This window comes from Typopeltis vanoorti, chromosome 10 (assembly GCF_054136105.1).
Source record: "Typopeltis vanoorti isolate ZY-2024b chromosome 10, IOZ_Tvanoo_1.0, whole genome shotgun sequence".
Taxonomy (NCBI): Eukaryota; Metazoa; Arthropoda; class Arachnida; order Uropygi; family Thelyphonidae; genus Typopeltis; species Typopeltis vanoorti.
Window position 1 is genome coordinate 140456428 of NC_143558.1, and position 25322 is coordinate 140481749.

The window sequence follows — 25322 nt, forward strand, 5'->3', positions numbered from 1 at the left end:
ATATTAATAAAACCAAAAAATTGCAACTGATAAAAAAAGAAAACAAATTAACTTAGAAGTGAAAAAAAAAATTAATTACTTACCACAGACAGACTAAATTATGAAGAAACTATCAAACAAATAAATCTAGTGGCCTACAATGACCAAACTTTCAAATATATGGAAAAATATACATCTTTCTAAAGAACTTAAAATTAACTTATGTAACTCAATGAACCTACATTGGAGCTCAGTTGTTGATAGCAATGTCATCACACTGATTCAGGAGGATGAAAGAGTATACAGGAGATCTGAAAATAGGAAGTGATTGAATGTAAAAAGAAAGTGATTGGAAGTAAAAAGAATCAAAGTTGAGATGCTTTCAGAGCTGAATTATAGACTCAGATATACAAATATTATTAAAGTAAATTGAAAGTTTGAAGACAACTCAAACCTAAGAGACTAGTTGGAAAACTCTTAAGAAAATGTAGAATGATACAGCTGGGGCACCATATGATGAGGTTGTCTACAAGAAAAAAAAAAAAAAAAAAAAAAAAAAAAAAAAATCACAACTCCACGATGGGCTCAAGAACTTAAAGAGGAACTCACTAAAAGAAAAAAGTATATTCAAAAATACAAAACAAGTAAATTAGCATGTGCTCTGAGAAAATACAAAGAAACATGTAAGAAAGCAGCTAAACAAAAGTCACAAGGAGACCTTGGAAAGAACAGAGAAGATAAATATCAGGAAGGTGACAAAACGTTCTGGAGAAAAGACCCTCCAGAAGCTAAGAAAATAGAGGAGAGTACTGTAAAGGAATCAGATGATAACGGTGACTTGAAAACTGAAGATGTTCTAGATGTCTGGAGTAATTACTTTATTAAATACTTAATAAAATAAGAGGTGAAAATAATCGAAGGAATGCAATTAGGACATATCCATACTTGAGTTGGAAAAGTCATCAAAAACCCGAAATGTAGGAAGGTAAATGAAGTGGATGATACCATTATTATTATTATCACAATAACCTTCATGGAGTTAGCAGACTCATCATGGGAGGTCCACTCAACATGTCTATCAGTCATATCGAACCTTACCATTTACGCTCCTTGCATTCACAATACACTCCGGCAAATGTGTTCCACTTCTCAGCTACTCCCCATGTGAGAAGTCTACTCCTTACACCCTTCTTCACCACAATTTTAAATTTCCACAGATAGCCTCTCATTCTTCCTTCTTACCCACTCTTTTTATATAATTCCTTCTTTATTAATCTGGTAAAATCCCTTAACTTGTAAAGGTCACATCACTATCTGCCAAACTCTGTAATACACTCCTGCAACCACTCAGCATAACCAATAATCCAGACTCCTGAAATCATTCTGAGTACTCATCTCTGGATTCTCTAGAGTTTCCACATGAAATGACATCACGTTTGACCAGAAATGCTCTAATATGGATGTACAAAAGTTTTACAATGGCTGAACTGCATAATTCAGAAGGCCTGATCACAGGATCGAATTCCAGATGCATGGCATTTGATATCTCAGGATCTGAGATATCAAACTTAGCTCTTTTATTTATGAAGATGACATACTCCTGAATAAATCCACTGTGCAGGTCTATGGGAGCTGAATAACAAATGTGATATAAAGATCAGTAATAAAAAAAAATAAATAAATAAAAAATGCTATGGCTATTTAGGCACAATTTTAGTTAAGATGGTAAACTAAATATAGAAACAGAGACAAGAATGAGCAAAGTTAGTATGGTGTGGAGCTAGGTGAATAAATTATATGGAATAAATGAAAAATTAACCAAAACACTAAACTAGCAGTATACAACATAGTACTGAAACAAATTTTATCTATGGATCTGAGATCCACAGATAAAATTTGCTTTAATCAAAGAAAAGAGCAAAGCTAATAATAATGGCAAATATCTGTTGGATTTCTGCTCAGGACATGGACTGGTTATTACTAACACCATGTTCCAACATAAAAATGTGCACAAATTCACATGGAGAGAAGAGGCTAGGAATAAGAAAAGTCTCATTGACTATGTTATTGTTGATAGTGATGTTTTCTCCCTGGTGCAGGACACCAGAGTGTACAGTGGATTTGAAATTGGAAGCGATCACTATTTAGTCTTGAGCAGGATAAAATTGAATTTCATATTGAAAAGAATAACATCTAAGAAAGTTTTAAAGCGAATAAAAGTTGAGCAGCTCTCAGATGCGAACTGCAGACTAAAATACAGAAAGATTATTGAAAAGAAAATGAAAGAGTTTGAGAACAGGAATCAAACCTTGGAGATTCAGTGGCAAACTCTGAAGAAAACATTGATTGATTTTGCCAGAGAGGCATGTGGTGAGGTTGTCTGCAAGGATAGAAAAATCAGAACTCCCTGGTGGACACAGGAAATTAAAGAGGCAGTGAAGGAAAAGAAGAAAGCATATCAAAAGTTCCTGGGAAATAAGTCAGCTTTTACTCTTACAGAATACAGAGACAAATGTAAGAAAGCTAAACAGTATGTAAAACTAGCTAAACAAAAGTCATGGGAGGACTTTGGCAAGAATATAGAAAATAAATATCAAGAAGGTGGCAAAATATTCTGGAGGTTGTTGAAGAAGCTTAGGAATGGAGGAAAGAGTGCTGTAAAAGGAGTTAGAGATGATAAAGGTGACATGAAAACAGGAGAAAAAGATATCCTTGAAGTATGGAGTAATTACTTTGAAAAACTGCTAAGTGAAACAAGCAGTGATGACAGCACAATGATAAAACACACTGACCAGGCATGCAGTCAGGAATACATATCCATACTTGAAGTAGAAAAAGCCATCAAAGGCTTGAAATGTGGAAAGGCAGCAGGAGTAGATGATATTCGACCAGAAATGCTGAAGTATGGTGGTTTAAGAGTATTACAGTGGCTGCACTGCATAGTTCAGAAAGCCTGGACAGAGGGACGAATTCCCGATGATTGGAGTAGAGCTCTCATAGTACCCATATATAAAAAGGGAAATAAAACTGTATGTGAGAATTACAGAGGTATTTCCCTACTGAGTATTCCTGGCAAGATCTATGCAAGTATACTTGAGAAACGGTTGAGAAGAATTGTGGAAGAAAAGCTTGGTGAAGAACAAGCTGGATTCAGGCCAAATAGAGGCTGTCAGGATCAGATCTTCACTTTACGACAAATAGTCGAGAAGGCATGGGAATATAACAAAGATCTGTATTTAAGTTTTGTCGATCTGGAAAAGGCATATGACAAGGTGCCAAGAGAGAAGCTATTCAATACGCTGCAGTTATATGGTGTGAATGGGGCATTATACCAAGCAATACTTAGTCTTTATTTGAGTTGTAAGTCAGCAGTCAGAATTGAAGGAAGTTCAGGAAGATGGTTTAATGTTAAATCTGGTGTGAGACAAGGATGTACATTATCCCCTCTGTTATTCATTATCTATATGGATCACATTATGAAGGAAAGTGGTATTAAACCTGATATCAAAATTGGAGATGTTAATGTCAGCTCTTTGCTTTATGCGGATGATGTTATACTTCTAAATAAATCTGCTACAAGTCTGCAAGATTCTCTGACTAAATTGAATAGCTGTTGTAATAGATATGGTATGAAGGTCAGCAATAAAAAGACAAAGACAATGAAAATAGGCAGAATCATTGAAAATGTCAACTGTGTTGTGAATGGAGAACCTGTGGAACAAGTAAAACATTTCAGCTACTTAGGCACGATTTTTACTGAAGATGGTAAATTAAATATAGAAATAGACAACAGAATCAGCAAAGCTGGTATGGTGGGAAGTCAATTGAATAAATTCATATGGAATAAGAGAGAAATAAGTCGGAACACTAAATTAGCTGTATACAAGACAGTGTTCAAACCAGTTTTAACTTATGGATCTGAGAGCTGGGTCAGAAGTAAGACACTTGACCAAAGACTAGAGACCGCAGATATGAGAGTCCTGAGAAAGATTAGAGGCATGAACAGATGGCATCAATGGCAATATCACATTAAAAATGAGGATATTAGGAAAGAACTTGACATTGTCAGCATCCAGGAATGCGTTAGCAGAGCTAATCTCAGGTGGTATGGTCACTTAAATAGAATGGGAGAGGAAAGATTAGCAAAACAAGTGTTCTCTGCCAGGTTGGCAGGAAAACGACCCAGAGGAAGACCAAGATATAGGTGGATTGATACGGTACAAAGTGCCTTAGACGATAGAAATATAAGATCTGATAATGTTGGAGTCTTGACAAGTAACAGACTGATTTGGAGGAAAATTGTAGATAGGAAGTTAGTAAAGATGTAAATTTTTCATGTAGTACTGTCATATCCTGTACACCCCTTGAGGGTACATGGCAGGAATTTGATGATGATGATGATGATGATCAAAGATTAGAGACCACATATTTATGAGAGTTCTCAGAAAAATCTGGGAAGTGAAAGCAGGTGACAGTTGCAGAATCATTAAAAATTAAGATATTCAGAAGGAACATGGCATGGTTAGAGTTCAGGCCTGTGTCAGCAGAACTAATCTAAGGCAGTATGTTCACATAAACAGAATGTTCTCCCATTCTGTTTATGTGAACATACTTTAGTTATCAAAACTGGTATTTGATGCCAAGATGGCAGGAGAGAGAGAGACCCAAAGTAAGACCAAGGTCAAGGTGGGTTGATTCAGTCAGAAGTGTCTTAGATGCATGAAATGTTAGATATGACAATATTGGAATGAACTGAAAATAGACTAATTTGGAGGAAAATTGTGGATAGGAGATTAACAGAATGGGAGAAAAAAGGTTAGCAAAACAAGTGTTTGATAGCAAGATGGCAGGAAGAAGTCCTTCTGGGTCTAGTAATAATCTAAATTTAATCATGTAATACTGTCATAGTAACATACTATGACATAATATCCTGTATACTCTTTGAAGGTACATAACAGAAAGATGATGCGAATTTTGAGTGGGTGGAGCACATTACCAGAATGCACTGTAAATGCTGAGAGTGTTAAGGATTTTAAGGTTCAATATGATAAAGTATGTTGCTGGTTAAACTTCCCACAATGAGTCTGCTGACCCCATAGATGATTATGATGAGCATTTTGAGTGAGTGGAGCACATTCTTTTAAGCTTTTAATCATTTCCTTGTTGTCAAACATGCTCTTAGTCTGAAGAAGCCAGGAAAAAGAGAAGTGAATCAAAAACTCACATACACATAATTGCAAGCATATCTCGGTCATATGAAACTTTAGGTTACAGACCACAATCATATAACAAATCACTGCTCCCCCACACCTATTTGTTGATGCATATAATGGTCTAATAACATTTTTAAGCAGTCTTATATGAGGAAATGATGTAAATAAAGCATTTATTTATGTCAGATATGCAAATGAAAAATTTAGAATTATTTTCACAAATTAAAAAATTATTCTGAATCGGTTTGGTCATCAATTTACACAAATATTTTTTTTCTATTTCAGCAATAAGAGTGACATTTACAGATAACTGTAGTAGGAACTAGTTGGGGACTTCACCAAGAAATTTGTTTTTAACAACTGTAAAACAGTAGCACAAGGTAAGTTGAACACTGAGACAAGCTGCAGAATGTCTCAGTGTTCAACATATGATCATCACTAAATCTAGAGTCCCCATAGCTCAGTTGGTTTAGACGAGCCCATTGATTGGAAAGACTGGGGGTCGAATACCATCTATGACATGAGCAACCTTTATTAGGTGTTTTGAATCAAATGGTGAGTTAGCTGCTCTCATATAGAGGTAGAGGATTTTTTTCCCTAGAAACTCGGATTCCCCATCTCTCAAAATAGGCAAGCCAGCCTGAAGTACAGACACATAGGACGCTACAGGAATAACGATTAACCACCCTATTCCATTGTATTTGGTGACAAACACTTACACGGTACATTACAGGTCCACAGATGGGTATAAATCAGGAAGGAAGGAATCTTAGTATCTAATGTAATAGATTTATAAGTCATCTTATAAATTTATAAGATTTCAATTTATAATCGAAAAGCATTGCATGAGTGAATGCAGTGATGTATGAATGGGCATTGGTCATAAGTACACTATTACTTACTTTGAAGTTTATCTGCCATTATTAACAATAATAAAGTAATAGTTATAAGCAGTTGATAATTGACAGGGAAACATCAAAAGACAGAGAGCAAGGCAGTGAGCAATGATATGATAAACAAACAGTTCATGAAGATTGTATGTCAGTTGATTCATTGGAGTGACATGTCATGAAAATCATTGTATGTATGAATGCATCATCATATAAATGGGTATTTGTTATAATCGAAAAGCATTGCATGAGTGAATGCAATGATGTATGAATGGGCATTGGTCATAATTGCAATGTACAGTATGAGCAGATCATCACAAAGAAAAGTGTTATAAAGCTATACATAATACTCAAGGTATTATGTATAACTTTCCAACAGTCTTTTTTTTGCATAAATTATAGTAAATAGCTACCTAAAATTAACGATATACAATATGAATAAAGAAACAATACACCTTGCTTTCTAGGTATTCTGATATCACTGACCATACCGAAATCTTCAAATTTCTCTTTTAAATCATTTTCTGAAACCTAAATAAAAAATAAAATAAAAAAATCAATTTTTGATGCTCAACTACAAGATGCATTAATTTTATATACATTTACTTTTTCAAATAAATGTATATATAAAATATAATATATAAGTGTATATATATAAAACTTTTTCAAGAAATTAAATTAGTGGCCGTCATTAATTTATAAGTAGTAATGAGTTTATAAGGAGAGAGAGTTATAAAAAAACTATATGCTGATGTCACATCCCTTGAGGATGATTTAAATAAGCTAATAGCTTTGATAAATGAGTGGAATGGCAATTTTAATAAATTGGACTTTAGAGTGTAGAAGCATAATGCTCTATATTCCATTCAATGAATTGTGAATAAGACATGTGAGTTGAAGGCGATGACCAACAGAGACCCGATGTTCAGAGAACACTGCAAGGCAAGAACTGCAAAGATGAATACTGCTATTGTGATAAGAAAGAGGACAAGCTGGGATAACAGGCAAATGCACCACTAAACACAGGGCCTTAGACCATATCTAGATACTGTGTGCAAATATCATCTGGTTTCCATAGTGATGAGGACACTCTACAGCAGTCCACTTCAACCTTTCACCTCCCAGGAGCTGCATTTCCTACTGGAAAGACTTTGTGAGCCACAGGCAAAATCTTTTATTATTATTATTTTTTTTATTATTATTATTATTTTATTTATTTTTTTTTTAAGAGTGAGTTAATCAAATTACACCCTCAACATTGGAGGTGCAAGTTGGACAAAATACTTGAAAATGATCAATGAATTTATTGCATCCATTGAAATATTACGATGGTCAATAGATATACAAAACAACAAAAATAAATAAACTGTCATAGTCAAAAAATAAAATATTTGCATAGGTTACTAAAAGTTGATGCTGTCAAACATATAAAAATCTGAAAGTAGTCTTTCTGGGAGACCAAGAACCACATTGAATTGCTCCAGGGATGTTTTATCCGAGTGAAAACTCACGGTACAAATCACATGCTCTACTAATCTGAATCATTCAGAATAGCTATTGTTATTGCTTTAGAATAACAAGAAATTAACTGAAGAAAGGACATTCTTTCTGATAACTGTATATTCTCCAGTGAATTTATCTGGTTTACAAGAGGAAAATTATGCCATCTATATTCTATTTTGCATAGAATGGAAGCAAATAGGGGGGGGGGGATACTAATATGCTTAACTGCAACAAATACAAACTTGAGATTTCTTACAGAATCAGGAGTAGATTTAAAACCAACCAAATGTAAATAAATACAAAATCGATAGCTGTGTGAAATTTCCTAAGACTTGGAAACAGTAATTCTTTCACAACAGCCATAGTTGGTTACCAACACACATATAAAAGGACTTTAAGCTTCAGGTCTAATATCTTCAACTTACTGTTTATGTGTTTTTGTTTGAGTGTGTTACTGTATCTCAGATGATGTCTCTGTCACAGAGACAAAATACTGGAACTATTAAATCTGTGATTATTTCATTTTGCTGTGATCATTCTACTAAAGCTGTTGTTGAGGTTGTGTGAAATAACAAATCAGGTTTTGTTCAGTGTAAGTGCAGACACTTCAAAAAGATGGTTAACTCAAACTACAAACTCTCACACTATCATTGGCCTGTCATGGGAACTACTGGTCACTTGGGCATATTCTGAGACAGAATAGTGTAGGCTAAGTAAGAACAGAGGCAGGTTACCTATCCTTCAGGATGACACAGTGAAAATCTCTATTATGGCGTTCCACAGCTTTAGTTACATGAGCTACTGCCAATCCTCTCCCAAGCCAATTCATCGTTGTGGGAGAAAAGATACCCCTGCCAATCATTAAAACAACAAATATGCTACATACAGGAATGCCCACAGTATCTGCATCACCAAGCTTTACAATCTCCAGAAAACTGGAGATTGTAAAGGGTGTAATGCTCTGTTTTTCTCTACCTAGTTCAGTAGAGAAACCAAGCTTTCAAGCCAGACATGCTACTCTAAAACAAATAGTACAAGCAAGTGTTAAGAAAACTAATTTCATTGTTGCCTACGTACAATGTAAGAACATCAGCAGATAATGACAAGGCAGAAGAACAAGAATATGAAATAAGCAAAATGAAATGGGACAAAACAGGAAAAGGTCACCCCTTAAAACCAAGATCAAAGAGGTCTTTTAATATGCCCAAGGAGTGGGCTAAAAGGACAGCAAGCAAGATCACAAATGTGCACAAATATCAGATCGGATAGCATATATCATAGTACAAACATCAGAACAGAAAACTATTAAAAACTGACATTATGTCGCAGAAGAATTCTATGACAGTGTCCGATATAGCAGAATTTTACAGCTAACATTAATCAATGACTGGGAAAAAATAAAAATGAACTGGAAAAGGGTAGAGTGGGAAAATGGCATAAGAGAAAGAATGAAAGGGGAAATATGATGTTAAACTTTATGATGAGAAACCAATTGAATACCATGAAACCATTTTATAAGAAAAGACCTAACAGGAAATGTATATGAACGATGCACAAACAAAAAGTGAAATAGATTATATTTTATCATCTCACGTAAGAATATTTAAAGATGTTTCTGTCATCAATCAACAGGCATAGGAACTGATCAGAGAATAGTTAGAGAAAAAATAACAGAGGACAAAAAATTACAGGATGAAACAGAATAATAATAATAATCCTAGAAGATTAAAATGGATGCAATATCAAAGATATCAATATAACAACATAATAGCACTATTGAAAACACTATTACATGGAAACCAGAAGAAGAAGGTATCCCAAAATTTCAAAACAGAACAAGCAATGAAAAAAGAATAAAATGCCAATTTGTACCAAACAGCTGGAACAATACTAACATGATGCTCTTGTTCAAAAAAAAAAAAAAAAAAGAAGAGAGAAATAAGAAAAAGATAAAAAAAAAACTACACTCCTACGAGCTTGCTGTCACAAGTATATAAGCTGTTTTATTGGATTATTGGATGAAGCTCAGTCTAATACACAAACTGGATTCACAAATGACCATCTGCAAACATTGAATCAACAGAAAAATGCAGAAAGAGAATACAACTTGCCATTGTAGTTAGGTTTTATAGATTATAAAAAAAAGTCATTGTTGATTCAGTTGAAAAACAAGAAATCCTAATAGCAATGAAGAAATATGGAGTAAGCCAAAATTATGTACAGCTAACAAACAATATATAAGCAAAAGCAACTGGCAGTATCCTTATATATGAACACAGTAGCCGATTCCAATGAAGGATAATACCAAACCGGATACCATTTCACCCAAATTATTCAGTGCAGTATTAGAATATGCCCTGAGTACACTAGACTGAAGTGACAAAGGGATTAATATGAATGGTAAAAAACTAAACAATTTACGATATGCTGATGATATTGTAATAACAGCAGACAACAAAACAGAACTAGAAGAAATGAAGAATGAATTAAATAAAGTATCAAATAAAGTAGGATTATATATAAACTATGAAAAAACTAAAATAATGACAAATATCAAAGGAAACCAGATGCAGAAGAACAAATAATAGAGCAAGTACAACAATATACATTGGAAGAACTTCTACATTAGGAAAAAGAAGCGTTCATGAAGAAAAAAAAAACGAAAAATTCAGCTTATTTGAATGAAATTTTCATATGTAGTAAAATAAATTTAGAAAACAGAGCCAAACTTTTTAGACAATGTTTTATTCCAGTTATGCCATATGGATCAGACATGTACTGAAACTGTAAAGCTCATGTACTATAAACTCCACGCATGTTGAAAGTTTATTTTTCACTTGGTTAGACTACAATAAATTTAGTTTAATCCTTTATCCAAGTGTGAGCAAACAAAGTTTGTGCCTGAAAATATCTTCAGCACTGGGGTAAGGTAGTACAACACCGGGCAACTCGTAGCAAAGGTGGACCAAGCTAACATCACTCCTATCTCAGTATCTCCCATAATGCAAAGCACATCTCCTTGCAGATATATATAATGTTATGCATTAAGGGAAGGGCCATTAATCTAAATCCAGAGTAATTTAATAAAAAAGGTGGCACACCTTTTGGCAACTTTTATAGGTAAAGATGACCTCGCCACTGCTTCTGCCTGGTATCTCCAATTCTGGGCCTGGCTCCCACTGAAGAGACCTCAATAAACATCAAAACTAGTCTGGGTAGTGGCCCTTCCCTTAATGCATAACATTATACAAATCTGCAAGGAGATGTGTTTTGCATTACGAGAGATACTGAGATAGGAGCGATGTTAGCTTGTTCCACGTTTGTTACGAGTTTCCTGGTGTTGTACTACCTTACTCCAGTCCTGAAGATATTTTCAGGTGCAAACTTTGTTTGCTCACACTTGGATAAAGGATTAAACTAAATTTATTATAATGTAACAAGTAGTTATGCTCTGAAAATGCTGGTTTGAAATCCAGTGAAATATACACAAATTAATAAACATTTTTTTTATTATTTATTGTATTGGTATTTTGTGTGTTTTCCATCTACCCAATGGTTGGTGGGCTAGAAATTATATGCTATGTTACTGGGGAATCACTTCAGAACAAGGTGGTGCAGCACCATTGCCTTCCTTTATCATTGTGTTGTAGTACCATTAAAAACAGATGAATATGAATACTACAAAAAAAAAAAAAAAAGAGAAGGGTGTGGATTCATTGTGAGAAGAGCAATAACAAAGCTTAGGAGCAGCACAAATCACAGACCAGTAGAATGACGATATGGTGAGGAAGGTAAATTTGATTATGAAAGAAGTACCCAAACAGGCTTAGACAAATATGAGAGAATTTTATCACCATGTTGCAAGAAAAACAAAGAATGGCTACAGAAGAATAACCTTAGCAAATGATGATGGTAAGAAAGTGTCGAGATACACTAGAAATACAGGGTGTTTTAAATTAAAGTATCCCTGTTTAGCGCAATCTTCAGAGAGAGAGAGAGAGAGAGAGAGAATGAGTAAACAAAATACCTTCCAACTTGGTGGGTACACTAATTACGTCATGGAGAAGAGATTTAAAAAAGGTCCTCAATGACCTCAATTTAAAAAATTTAAATTGAAGTCATCAGAAAGATACATGTATATAGGAACCAAGCTACATGCTGTTGCACGCTATAAAGGTAAATTAAATCTATGCTGTTAATTAATCTTTTTTTTAGCCTGACCTCTAGTGATAAAAAAAAAAAAGAAAAGAAAAATAATAATAATAATAAATAAATAAAACATAATAAAAAAAATTAAATAAATAAAAATAAAAAATTAATAATAAAATAAATAAAAAACTACAATAAATTCTGCTAAAATTCTGTATCAAGATTCTTCTGGATTTGTACAGTTCAGATTGTTATGCTACGATATTTTTCTGGACTTGTACAGTTCAAGTTGCTATTGAATGTAAAAAAAAACACTTCAAGTCTTCTTGTATTGAGATTTTTGTTTGGCTTGTTCTGGTTGCAAATGGGTCCTCCACATTCTTGGAATGTTAGACCATCGTTATTGTTCAGATTTGGATTATGTTTGAGCATTTTGAGAGTAAATATGAATGCTGATCAATCACTGTGTAACCATAAAAGAAAGAATCTCTTCAAAACTTCACTGACTTCCTTAATGGTTTAAATCAAGAAATCAATTTGCATTAGGGACAGAAAAAGATATATCTAATAGATCCATTTTCTTCTTGGATGTTCTCAACTCAGTTTATAGCAATCTTACTTTTGAGATCTATATCCTTTCCCTATGTCTGCATGCCAGTTGCCACCACCACCTGGCACAAAAATAAGATATCATCAAAATATTAAAAAAGAAAGGCATTATGTTCTCTCTTCTCTTCTCTAGGCAGGCTGAGTCATATGTGGATAAAAGCTTTCAACCATTCTCTGTTCAAAGCAAGTTATTTCATATGCTAACAGCTTTGAAAGTCCAATGCAGTTCGAAGGACTTTATGCCACGTTAATATTTGTCTTCTTCTATGTCTTGTATCCTCTGTAGTACCCTCAAATATCAAGTGAGGAAGTCTGTCCAGTTCCATTCGCACAATGTCACCAAACCAACTGAGTTGATACTTTTTAACAATGGAATTTTTGAGTTAGGGATATTAAATCTTTCAGCACTTATGCATCTGTCTTATATTCTGACCAATGAGTTCTATTGATTTTCCTGAAGCATTTCATTTGAAAAAGACAACAGTTTCCTCTCTGGTTCTTTTTTTAAGGTTCAAGTTTCTACCCTGCAGAGAGCTGTTGGTAGTATTATACTTTCATATAATTTTATTTTCAGAGTTGTAGGAATTTTGTTTTTCCAAATATCATTCAGTTTATTCATCACTGACCATGCTATGTAGAGAGTCTTTTATTGTTGATATATAATTTAAATTTGAAGTCAAATATGCTCCTAGGTAATTAAAACCATTAACTTAATTTTACTTGAATTTATAATTAATATTATAATTTTTGCAGGTTTCTTGTAATTTTGCAAGGTATTAGAGATTTGATTTGTCCATCATCATCAAATTCCTGATTTGTACCCTCAAGGGAGGTGTACAGGATATGATAGTACTACATGAAAAATTTACATCATCACTAACTTCCTATCTACAATTTTCCTTCAAATCAGTCTGTTACTTGTCAAGACTCCAATATTATCAGATCTTATATTTCTATCGTTTAAGGCACTTTGTACAGTATCGATCCACCTATATCTTGGTCTTCCTCTGGGTTGTTTTGCTGCCAATCTGACAGAGAACACTTGTTTTTATTATTATTATTCCTGATATCTCCAAGGAGTCCGAAGACTCATCGCGGGAGGACATCTTCAACTGTCTCTACACCTTACCTCTAATCTTTCCTCGCCCATTCTGTTTAAGTGACCATACCACCTGAGAATAGCTCTGCTAACGCATTCCTGGATACTAACAATGTCAAGTTCTTTCCTAATATTCTTATTTTTAATATGACATTGCCATTGAATGCCATCTCTTCATGCCTCTAATCTTTCTCAGGACTCTCATATCTGCGGTCTCTAGTCTTTGGTCAAGTGTTTTACTTCTGACCCAGCTCTCAGATCCATAAATTAAAACTGGTTTGAACACTGTCTTGTATACAGCTAATTTAGTGTTCTGACTAATTTCTCTCTTATTCCATATGAATTTATTCAATTGACGTACGTCCTACCATACCAGCTTTGTTGATTCTGTTCTCTATTTCCATATTTAATTTACCGTCTTTACTAAAAATCGTCGAGCCTAAGCTGAAATGTTTTACTTGTTCCACAGGTTCTCCATTCATAACACAGTTGATATTTTCAATGATTCTACCTATTTTCATTGTCTTTGTCTTTTTATTGCTGACCTTTATACCATATCTATTACAACAATTATTTAATTTAGTCAGGGAATCTCGCAAACTTGTAGCAGATTTATTTAGAAGTATAACATCATCCACATAAAGCAAAGAGCTGACATTAACATCTTCAATTCTGATATCATGTTTAATACCACTTTCCTTCATAATGTGATCCATATACATAATGAATAACAGAGGGGATAATGTACATCCTTGTCTCAAACCAGATTTAACATTAAACCATCTTCCTGTACTTCCTTCAATTCTAACTGCTGACTTACAACTCAAATAAAGACTAAGTATTGATTGATATAATGCCCCATTGACACCATATAACTGTAGCGTATTGAATAATTTCTCTCTTGGCACCTTGTCATATGCCTTTTCCAGATCAACAAAACTTAAATACAGATCTTTTTTATATTCCCATGCTTTCTCAACTATTTGCCGTAAAGTGAAGATTTGATCCTGACAGTCTCTATTTGGCCTGAATCCAGATTTGATTTGTTATCTGTTATAATTACATCACCTGCATATGTGACATGTGATGGTCTTCCATTGAACTTTTACTCCTTTTGTTGAGTACATTGCTTCTTTAATGAGTTCTTGGATAAAAATGTTAAAAAGGCATGGAGAGACTGAACATCCTTGCATAACTCCTTGTTTGATTTCATGTTTTTTTTTTGTTGTGATATTTTTATATTGAACTTATATTCTGATAGTAGTTTGAAACAAATCATAGGGAGACTGTGATGGTTTATTCTCAATAAACCTGTTATTACATTATGGAGGGACCTCCCTCCATAATGTAATAACAGCATACATTTCCTAGGAAATGTGTTTTTACATTATGGAAAATACCTAAGAATAGCGATCCGAACTTCCCCCACTTTGCAACAAGTTGCCCGGTATTGTGCTGCGTACTAGGATCACTTGCATTGGCTAACGCTAGTGTCGCCGATACTTTATAGTTTACTATATTTGGCAAGAAACTCTCCGATTCCAATCTCTGAGTTTCTTATTCGGTTTTAAAACTATGTGGGATTTAATATCCCCTTAATTTAAGTAATGTTTTCATTGCCGAAATGAAGCTTATTAGCTCTTTATACTTAAATAATTATGAATACTACAAGTCACAGGAATATAAACTATCATATAATTTATTTTTATAGTATGTTCAAAAATGCTCAACTCTAAATCAGAAATTTCAAAAGCAAAACCTTTGTGCATGTAGTTACTAGGTGTATGTTCCCTTTTTTGACTGGTGTGTATGGGCACAGCCTATAGGAAACACTGTTTCTGGGCCATTGTTGTTCAAATAGTATTGGTTATATACTGGGGATGTCTAGAAGTCCATGATGCTAAATTTGGAAAAAGAGACAAAATCCCTGCAGGGTGGTTTGAACAGACTAGCCACAGTCAATGTTACTACAGTGATACTATAACAAACTCATTCACTACAACAAATGAAAACTAATAAAAGTCTCAACAAATAGAATGTTATGCTAAAAGACATTCACTATGTCCAACTTTTATTATTATTATTATTATTGTGGGCAACTCCAAGGAGTCTTTATACTCATCGAGGGAGGCCAATAAACATCATCATGTCAAGAACTAATTGTTTATGTTAGTACTTTATTAGTTTTGGTTTCATGACACATATTGTCGGCACTTGCGATGCGCCCGTCATTGATGTTACTTTGTCAAAATGAAATGTCAAGCATTTAAAAAATGTATGTACTCACTGGATTTGGATAGTTGTGTTACTTTCAGAAATTTTATTGTAGTTTAAAATTATTCGATTGTGTTTTAGAAAGATATTCTCATTACGCTAACGGAGACAACATGTCAATCATTATACCTAACTTCTTGCTTGCCACTTTCATGGAGTGCGCATGCTCGCCGAGGAGTTTGATGGGTAATTGACAGCTGACAGATAGGGCATTTGGTATCAAGTAACAGAAAAACAAGAGAGAGAGCTAATGGAAGTTTAAGAACATTGACTGGAGGAATTTTGTTCTTATATGAAGTTTATTTAGTTTTATGTGACAGTCAGAAGAATATTAATAGTAGATTCCAAAAAAGAATAGTAAAACTGTGAGTCTTTAAACTGGAGGAGTTGAAACTGTCAACAAGTAATTAGTAAATAAAAGAAGATATTTCAGTCGATGTTCCAAAGGAATGTTTGAAGAAACGCTGACCGGAAAGTATCATCTGTCTTAAGGAAGCCAGATATATTTGTTATTTCTACTACAAAGGGCGACGGAATTAGCTCAACATAGATATGTTGGTTATGAAGTAGTAGAAGAAACTTTTTTCCTCCGGTACAAAAAAAATTAGTAAATTGTGCGTCAAATTAAACTGCAAGAGGTAAGAATATTTATATGTCAGTGAGACAGGAGAAATAATATTATGTGCTATATAAGGGGGAAAAAAAAAGATCCATGGAAAAGAAGAAGAAAATGTTAGTATTTTTGGAAAAAGCCTTAACAAAGAAATTGACTATGACATTTTTGTTGTTTTGAAAACAAGGTGCTTAGTCTGGTAGATAGACGTGATTAAATATATGTTAAACAATCCAGTAATAGAATGAGTCAAAGAATGAGTGATTTTAATATTTTTGGATAAGAAAATCTCTAAAGTGTAGATTTATTTTAGAAGGCCATAAAACATCATCATGTTAAGAACTTGGTCACTCGCCTCTGGATCCTCTCTGCCTCCTCCTTATCATCACCAAGAAACTCTGGTGCCCAGATCTATACACAATAGTCAAAATGGATACTTATCAAGGCTCAATGAAGAGGAACAATAACCTGCTTGTCTCTGCTTGACAAAATAATCTTCAGTAACCAAGTAATCTGATGAACTGTTTTAGCCACTTTTGATATGTGCCTGTAAACTTTAACTCCCTATCCACTAACACTTCCAGGTCTTTGGCTTCGTCAATTTCCTGGAGTACAGTTACACCAATGTGGTATACAGCTGGTAATCTTTTCACCCTAAAATGCATAATCTTATACTTTGCCACATTACATTTACATCCATTCTCCTTTGCTCAGTTTGCCAATCTATCCAAATCATCCTGCAAAATTTTTACATTATCTGTATTAACTATTGCTCTACACAACTTTGCATCATCAGCAAATAACTGAACAGTTCCTCTCAGATCCTTTCTTTCCTATATCATTAACGAACAAATTAAACAGCGGTTCAAGAACAGACCCCTGTGTCATACTACTAACAGGCCTTCTTTTGGACGTGAATAAACTACTCTGTGATATCTCTCCATCAACCAACCACCTATCAATCTCACCAACCCTATATCCATCCCCATGTACTGCAGTTTACTGTTAGAATTCCATGTGGTATCGAGTCAAAGGCTTTTGCAAAGTCCACCAGTAGCACTGTAAACTTTATCCAACTCAGCTGTCACTGTATTACAAAACATGAGCAAGATGACTGAGGCATTACCTACCTCCACTATTCCTGTGATTGTTATGAGTTTGCTATAGTTAGGGTTGACTGTATATGGACAAATGATAATGTCAGTTCAATGTTCATTTTAGAAGTAGGCAAATGCAGGCAGGTTATATTCATGGTAATTTACTAAAAGTAGTCAAGCTAGAGCCTTGGGGAAAGTTTGGGGCTACAGTGATAAGGCAGTTGAGTCATCATCATATCAGATTACTATACTGATGAAGAGAATAATAACTTGTAGGTATTAAGAAGTTATTCTCACATTTAATGAGGCTTTGATAAAATCACATCTGGACTTCTGTGTGCAAATGAGATCACATCAGTCCCAAGAGACGGCAAGATGGTCAAAGCGATCCAGAGATGGATAATTAAGATAATAACTGACACATGGAACTACACACAAGAACAGATTTATGGAACATGTCTTGAAAGTTTCAGGAACAGCTGGAAGAGAAGAGATATAAGAGAAAGATGCAAATTAGTAAGTGGATTATAGCATATAAAAACAAGTGAGATTTTACAGCTTATGGTGGAAATGGGGAGGAAGGGGATAGACTGCTTCATTCCTGAAAACTGACTAATGGCATCTTTGGTGAATGTTTTCAATGGGAGAGATGATGGGCACATATAAGTGACTAAAATGGGCATCCCTCAATGAATCCTTAAACTCCTGGAGAATCCTTCAAAATAATAACAATTAGTTCATGATGTCAACTCGCTAGCAAAATTGGATATATATTAATCAATGACATTCTTACACTCTTAATTAATACATAATAGGAATATAGATAGCAGTGTGTGTGTGTCACCAACAAAAGCACTTGGATAAAGGATTAAACTAAATATATAATCTAAAGCATGTATAAATTTATATATTACATGTTATGAGATGAAAAAAATCAATAAAAATTTAAAATAAAAGATTTTTTATGAGAAGACAACAATGAACAAAAAAAAAAGTGTACTTTTATTTACCTGAAAAGCAACATTTCGTATTATAAGCCGTGCCTTTTTCTGTTTCCTCTTCTTTATATGAAGTTTCTTTTGATTCTTTGCAGCTTGAAAATCAACCAGATCATCTTATTATACTCATAGAGTTGTTACTGTTTTGTATATATATATATATATATTACATGGCTTAGAAACAACTCCTCATGGTAAGTAACTACGATGTTATGTTGCTGAAAGCTCACAGTACTACAGCAAGTTTCATGACATGGGACCTATTTAGTTTGGTGAAGGATCAGTATGATGGAATAATTGATGTCAGGCATGGAGGCTGGATGTTTGAATCAAATATTACTTGAAACAACTGATCCCCCAGATGAATGAAGAAATCCAGAAATGCTTTACAGTAAATAATCCCAGAAAATAAAAAGCAAAAGACAGGCCCACATATGTATAACAACAGTAATCAACAATAGCAATGGGCATATACTAGCCATTAGAGATGAAATAGCAGAGATGGAGAGAGTATTTTAACAAACTCCTAAATTGTGATGAACCAACTGTATCTTTCAAACAGAATACTCATCAAACTTGTCACCCAGAAATAATTAAACTTACACTAGCTGAAGAAGAGGAAAGTATAAAACAGCTCAAAGGTAACAAGGCACCAGGTACTGATGGAACAGTAGTCAAACTTATGAAATATAGAGGTAGTGAATTAACCATCATAAGCTGGTTAATAGCATTTAATTTAATATGGGGAAAGAAGATGAGATACTCACAGAATGGAAAGAATCACTAATCATTCCAGTATATAAGGGAAACAAAAATGAATGTGAAAATTACAGGGGAATATCACTACCGTCAAGGCTACAAAATTTTATCTAATATTATACTAAAAAGAATCTTACCTTATGCTGAAGAAAATATTGGTGAATATCAAGCAGGATTCTGAAGAAATAGATCAACAGTTGACCATATGTTTACACTTAGATACTAATAAAAAAAAAAATGAGAATCTGCAAGCCCATATTTTATTTGTATATATTAGAAAAGCATATGACAGCATTCATAGAGAAGACATCATAAAATAATATGTTTAATCAAAATTTGTACTGCTGACAGCTAAAGCATTATTAGCTAATGGAATTGGATCTGAACCTTTTGATATAAGACAGGATTGAAGCAAGGAGGTTCCCTTTTGCCTATCCTTTTTAATTTCATATTAGAAAAATGCATTTGAGAAATTGTAAAAGATAATATAAACAGAACAGTAATATTAGGATATCCAGATGATATATGAATTAAGAAAATGCTGAAGAACAACATTTGGAACACTTAAAACTACTGCTTAAAAACTAGGATTACAAATCAACCAGAATAAAAACTGAATATTTAAATATACGAAGAAATCACAATCAAGTGGAAAATTATCATTTTACCATTGATAACCTGAAAAATGCCATCTCCTTCAAATATCTTGGAACACAATTCACATTCTAGCTTTTATAGAAATAAAAGCTAGAATGTGAATATTATGTTCCAAAATTCTACCAAACAGAGTTAAAACAGAAATATACAATCATTAGGCATATTTTATATAGAGAAGAAACCGGGAGCATAACAGACCAAGATGCAAAAGCATTGCAGATCTTTGAAAATAAAATCCTCAGAAAAGTCTATGGACCTGTAAGAGATAACACAACAGGTGAATGGAGAAAAAGACATAACCAAGAACTATATGAACTCTATAGATCAACACTTCTAGTTGATGAGATTTAAGCAAGCAGTTTGAGATAGTTTGGACATGCATAAAACATGGGTGAGGAGAAAATGGCTAAACAAGCATTCAAGATGAAGCCTGATGGAATGACCCAGAAGTAGACTGTGGATACGATGGGAGATGAATATCCAAAAAGACTTAGTGGAGATGGAATCCCATCGTATCCACATCCTATCCACAATATATATCAACTTAATCAGGGATTGTACTGCCAAAGTTTGCAGACCATGACTACTTTTAAAATATGAAAATAGTTGACATGAAATTCGATTAAGGCATCTACTTTTTAACTAATGCAAAAGATATTCAAAAGCACTCTCAATAATTTAATGTTAAAACTAATATTTAAAATGTGGCAAAAAATTGCAAATGTCTGAAATGCAGAGCTGCATACTCACTAGGATTTCTGAAGATTACAAACTATGAAAAAAGGAGAGAAACAGAGATAAAAGAAAAATGAATACTGCAATACACTAAAGCCAACATGTAGATGATTAAGAATTTTTTTATCATCATCATCATCAAATTCTTGACATGTACCCTCAAGGGGTGTACAGGATATGATAGTACTACATGAAAAAAATTACATCATTATTAATTTCCTATCTACAATTTTCCTCCAAATCAGTCTGTTACTTGTCAAGACTCCAACATTATCAGATCTTATATTTCTATCATCTAAAGCACTTTGTATCGTATCAATCCACCTATATCTTGGCCTTCCTCTGGGTCGTATTGCTGCCACCCTGGCAGATAACACTTGCTTTGCTAATCTTTCCTCGCCCATTCTATTTAAGTGACCATACCACCTGAGATTAGCTCTGCTAACCCATTCCTGGATGCTGACAATGTCAAGTTCTTTCCTAATATCCTCGTTTTTAATATGATATTGCCATTGATGCCATCTGTTCACGCCTATAATCTTTCTCAGGACTCTCATATCTGTGGTCTCTAGTCTTTGGTCAATTGTTTTACTTCTGACCTAACTCTCAGATCCATAAGTTAAAACTGGTTTGAACACTGTCTTGTATACAGCTAATTTAGTGTTCCGACTAATTTCTCTCTTATTCCATATGAATTTATTCAATTGACTTCCCACCATACCAGCTTTACTGATTCTGCTGTCTATTTCTATATTTAATTTACCATCTTCAGTAAAAATTGTGCCTAAATAGCTGAAATGTTTAACTTGTTCCTCAGGTTCTCCATTCACAACACAGTTGACATTTTCAATGATTCTGCCTATTTTCATTGTCTTTGTCTTTTTATTGCTGACCTTCATACCATATTTATTACAACAGCTATTCAATTTAGTCAGAGAATCTTGCAGACTTGTAGCAGATTTATTTAGAAGTATAACATCATCCGCATAAAGCAAAGAGCTGACATTAACATCTCCAATTTTGATATCATGTTTAATACCACTTTCCTTCATAATGTGATCCATATAGATAATGAATAACAGAGGGGATAATGTACATCCTTGTCTCACACCAGATTTAACATTAAACCATCTTCCTGAACTTCCTTCAATTCTGACTGCTGACTTACAACTCAAATAAAGACTAAGTATTGCTTGGTATAATGCCCCATTCACACCATATAACTGCAGCGTATTGAATAGCTTCTCTCTTGGCACCTTGTCATATGCCTTTTCCACATCGACAAAACTTAAATACAGATCTTTGTTATATTCCCATGCTTTCTTGACTATTTGTCGTAAAGTGAAGATCTGATCCTGACAGCCTCTATTTGGCCTGAATCCAGCTTGTTCTTCACCAAGCTTTTCTTCCACAATTCTTCTCAACCGTTTCTCAAGTATACTTGCATAGATCTTGCCAGGAACGCTCAGTAGGGAAATACCTCTGTAATTCTCACATACAGTTTTATTTCCCTTTTTATATATGGGTACTATGAGAGCTCTACTCCAATCATCAGGAATTCGTCCCTCTGTCCAGGCTTTCTGAACTATGCAGTGCAGCCACTGTAATACTCTTAAACCACCATACTTCAGCATTTCTGGTCGAATATCATCTACTCCTGCTGCCTTTCCACATTTCAAGCCTTTGATGGCTTTTTCTACTTCAAGTATGGATATGTATTCCTGACTGCATGCCTGGTCAGTGTTTTTTACCACTGTGCTGTCATCACTGCTTGTTTCATTTAGCAGTTTTTCAAAGTAATTACTCCATACTTCAAGGATATCTTTTTCTCCCGTTTTCATGTCACCTTTATCATCTCTAATTCCTTTTACAGCACTCTTTCCTCCATTCTTAAGTTTCTTCAACAACCTCCAGAATATTTTGCCACCTTCTTAATATTTATTTTTTATATTCTTGCCAAAGTCCTCCCATGACTTTTGTTTAGCTAGTTTTACACAGTGTTTAGCATTCATGCATTTGTCTCTATATTCTCTAAGAGCACAAGCTGACTTTTTTGCCAGGAACTTTTGGTATGCTTTCTTCTTTTCCTTCACTGCCTCTTTAACTTCCTGTGTCCACCAGGGAGTTCTGATTTTTTTATCCTTACAAACAACCTCCCCACATGCCTCTCTGGCAGAATCAATCAATGTTTTCTTCAGAGTTTGCCACTGAATCTCCAAGGTTTCATTCCTGTTCTCAAACTCTTTCATTTTTTCTTCAATAATCTTTGTGTATTTTAGTCTACAGTTCACATCTGAGAGCTGCTCAACTTTCATTCGCTTTAAAACTTTCTTACATGTTATTCTTTTCAATATGAAATTCAATTTTATCCTGCTCAAGACTAAATAGTGATCACTTCCAATTTCAAATCCTCTGTACACTCTGGTGTCCTGCACCAGGGAGAAAACATCACTATCAACAATAACATAGTCAATGAGACTTTTCTTATTCCTAGCCTCTTCTCTCCATGTGAATTTGTGCACATTTTTATGTTGGAACATGGTGTTAGTAATGACCAGTCCATGTCCTGAGCAGAAATCCAACAGATATTTGCCATTATTATTAGCTTTGCTCTTTTCTCCAAATTTTCCCAAAATATTTTTGTATGTCTCACAATCATTTCCTACTCTGCTTTTTCTAAAGCCTCAAAAAATTCCTCCACTTCTACCTTAGTAGAACCTTCTGTGGGACCATAGGCACAAATAAGTCTCATTGTCCAGTTCCCCATTCTCATATTTGCCCACATTACTCTACTTGAGACTGCCTGCCATTCAAGAAGATTAGCCTCGTATTTTGTGTTGAATACTATGGCTACTCCTTCTTTTCCTTGATTATCATTGCCTGAATATAACATTTTGTATTTATTGCTCAGAAAGAGCTCACCAGTTTTGGTCTTTTTTGTTTCAGTCACCCCTATTATGTCAATCTGTTACTTATCTAATTCCTCAGCTAGCTCCATTTCTTTGCCATTCAGGCTTCTTACATTGATAGTACCGATCTTTAACTCTGGTGATGTTGAGTTGGGGTTTATTTTCATCTTTGTTCCAGTAGCTGACTTTTCGCTGTTCACCCTGGTTCCCTGGCGAAAACAACGGGGGCCTTGTTTAACCGGGCAACGCCCCAGCCGGCATGAAATTTTGTCATGTTGTACCATCATTCTATATTTTGGTTTAACCAATAAGAATACAATTTGGTCGGCTAAATCCCAAATTGCCAGCCCATCCTCGTCCGTTCAGTATCCAAGTAGATACCCAACAGGGTGCACCACGAGAAGGTGAGGATTGGACATTAGGTCAGAAGCCCTGGTCGGTTCTCCGCATTCCTTTAAAGGCTATGTGGAGGTCTCCTCTCAGTTATACAGCTTTGACCCTTAAGTACCTTAAGAATTTTTTTTCATCACAGTATAATTCTATATCATTCCAGGTGACTTACTGTAAATGATTAGGGATGCTGACTGCCACAGGAAAATGTAGATTCTTTCATACTGCAAGTTGGATTATCATCATCAAATTCCTGATATATATATATATATATATATATATATATATTTTCAAGGAGTATACAGGATACCATGATACTAATACTATATAAAAAAAAAGCTTATATTACTAATTTCCTATCAACAAATTTTCATCCAAATTTGTCTTATCTGTCACAACTTCAATACCGTCAGATCATATACTTTTATTTTAAGCCACTTCTAAATGTATCAATCACACAGATCTATGTCTTCGTCTGCACTTTTTTCTTTTTCTGAGGTATGAAAGACCTGTTCTGCTAACCTTTCCTATTTTGTTTAAATGAATATATTGCAAAAATCTCACCTAACTGTGATTTACTCCCCCCCCCAGTATTATATGTAGGGCTCTAAAAAATATCACTTAAATCTACTGGTCACAAAAAAGTATGGTCACGTAAAAAAATTTTTACTTGCCCATAGTATGAATTGTGGTAAAATGTGTATATAATTATAATTAAGTCAATTTTTATCTATGCATCTTATATAATCTTATATGCATCTTAGCCAGCCAAGTAGTTAACTACTTGGGTGGCCAAGTAGTTAGCGTATTTGCTCTCCAGCCAAAAAGGCTGTGGGCTCGAATCTCGCCGTGAGCATGGATGTTTATGATTGTCTGCGAAAATGGTGGAGGTGGGCGGTAGATGCCGTTGGTGTAGATGATGATTGCAGTTGAGGTTCATTGTAGTTGGTGAATTGAGTGGTAGAGTAGGTGCCCTCGATGAGTCATTAGACTCCCTGGAGGTGTCATGTAATAATAATAATAATAATAATAATGGAGGAGATTTCCCCAGTTCAATTTCAGCAACAAAGAGAACATCTTTAATAGAATTTCAAGCAATCAAATTCGAATGATGTGCAATAACTGCGATAATCTGTAAGATCTGGCATCTCTTTCTCTCTCTAATTTTGCCACTAACCCATTGTTTTTTATCCTAGCATGTTATATGCTACTATGTTCCACCACTACTAAACCAATTATCAGTCTCCCATGACAAGAACTTTTCTTTCACTCTCTCTCTCATCTATCAAACTACACTGCAGTTGAGTTTTGGAGAAGAATTAGGTAAACAAATGTCCTTTCAATTTTTTTATACACATCTCATATAATGAAAGAGATCTTCCTCATCTGAGATATCTGAAGAAACATCTAGACAAGACTTGACACTGGAAAAATTTGTTTCCTTAATT

At 34.3% G+C, this 25322-nt stretch overlaps 1 protein-coding gene across 1 annotated transcript in view; it reads right to left on the bottom strand.

The window, feature by feature from the left end:
• The window catches only part of LOC150102839 (RNA-binding protein 28), a 230136-nt gene that overhangs the window by 167697 nt on the left and 37117 nt on the right, over nt 1-25322 (bottom strand). Inside the window, exons 4-5 of the mRNA XM_090399233.1 lie at nt 18437-18519; nt 6538-6613 (exon numbers count right to left, since the gene is read on the bottom strand). Coding sequence (XP_090255359.1) covers nt 6538-6613; nt 18437-18519 — 159 coding nt within the window. The remainder of the gene's footprint in view (nt 1-6537; nt 6614-18436; nt 18520-25322) is intronic.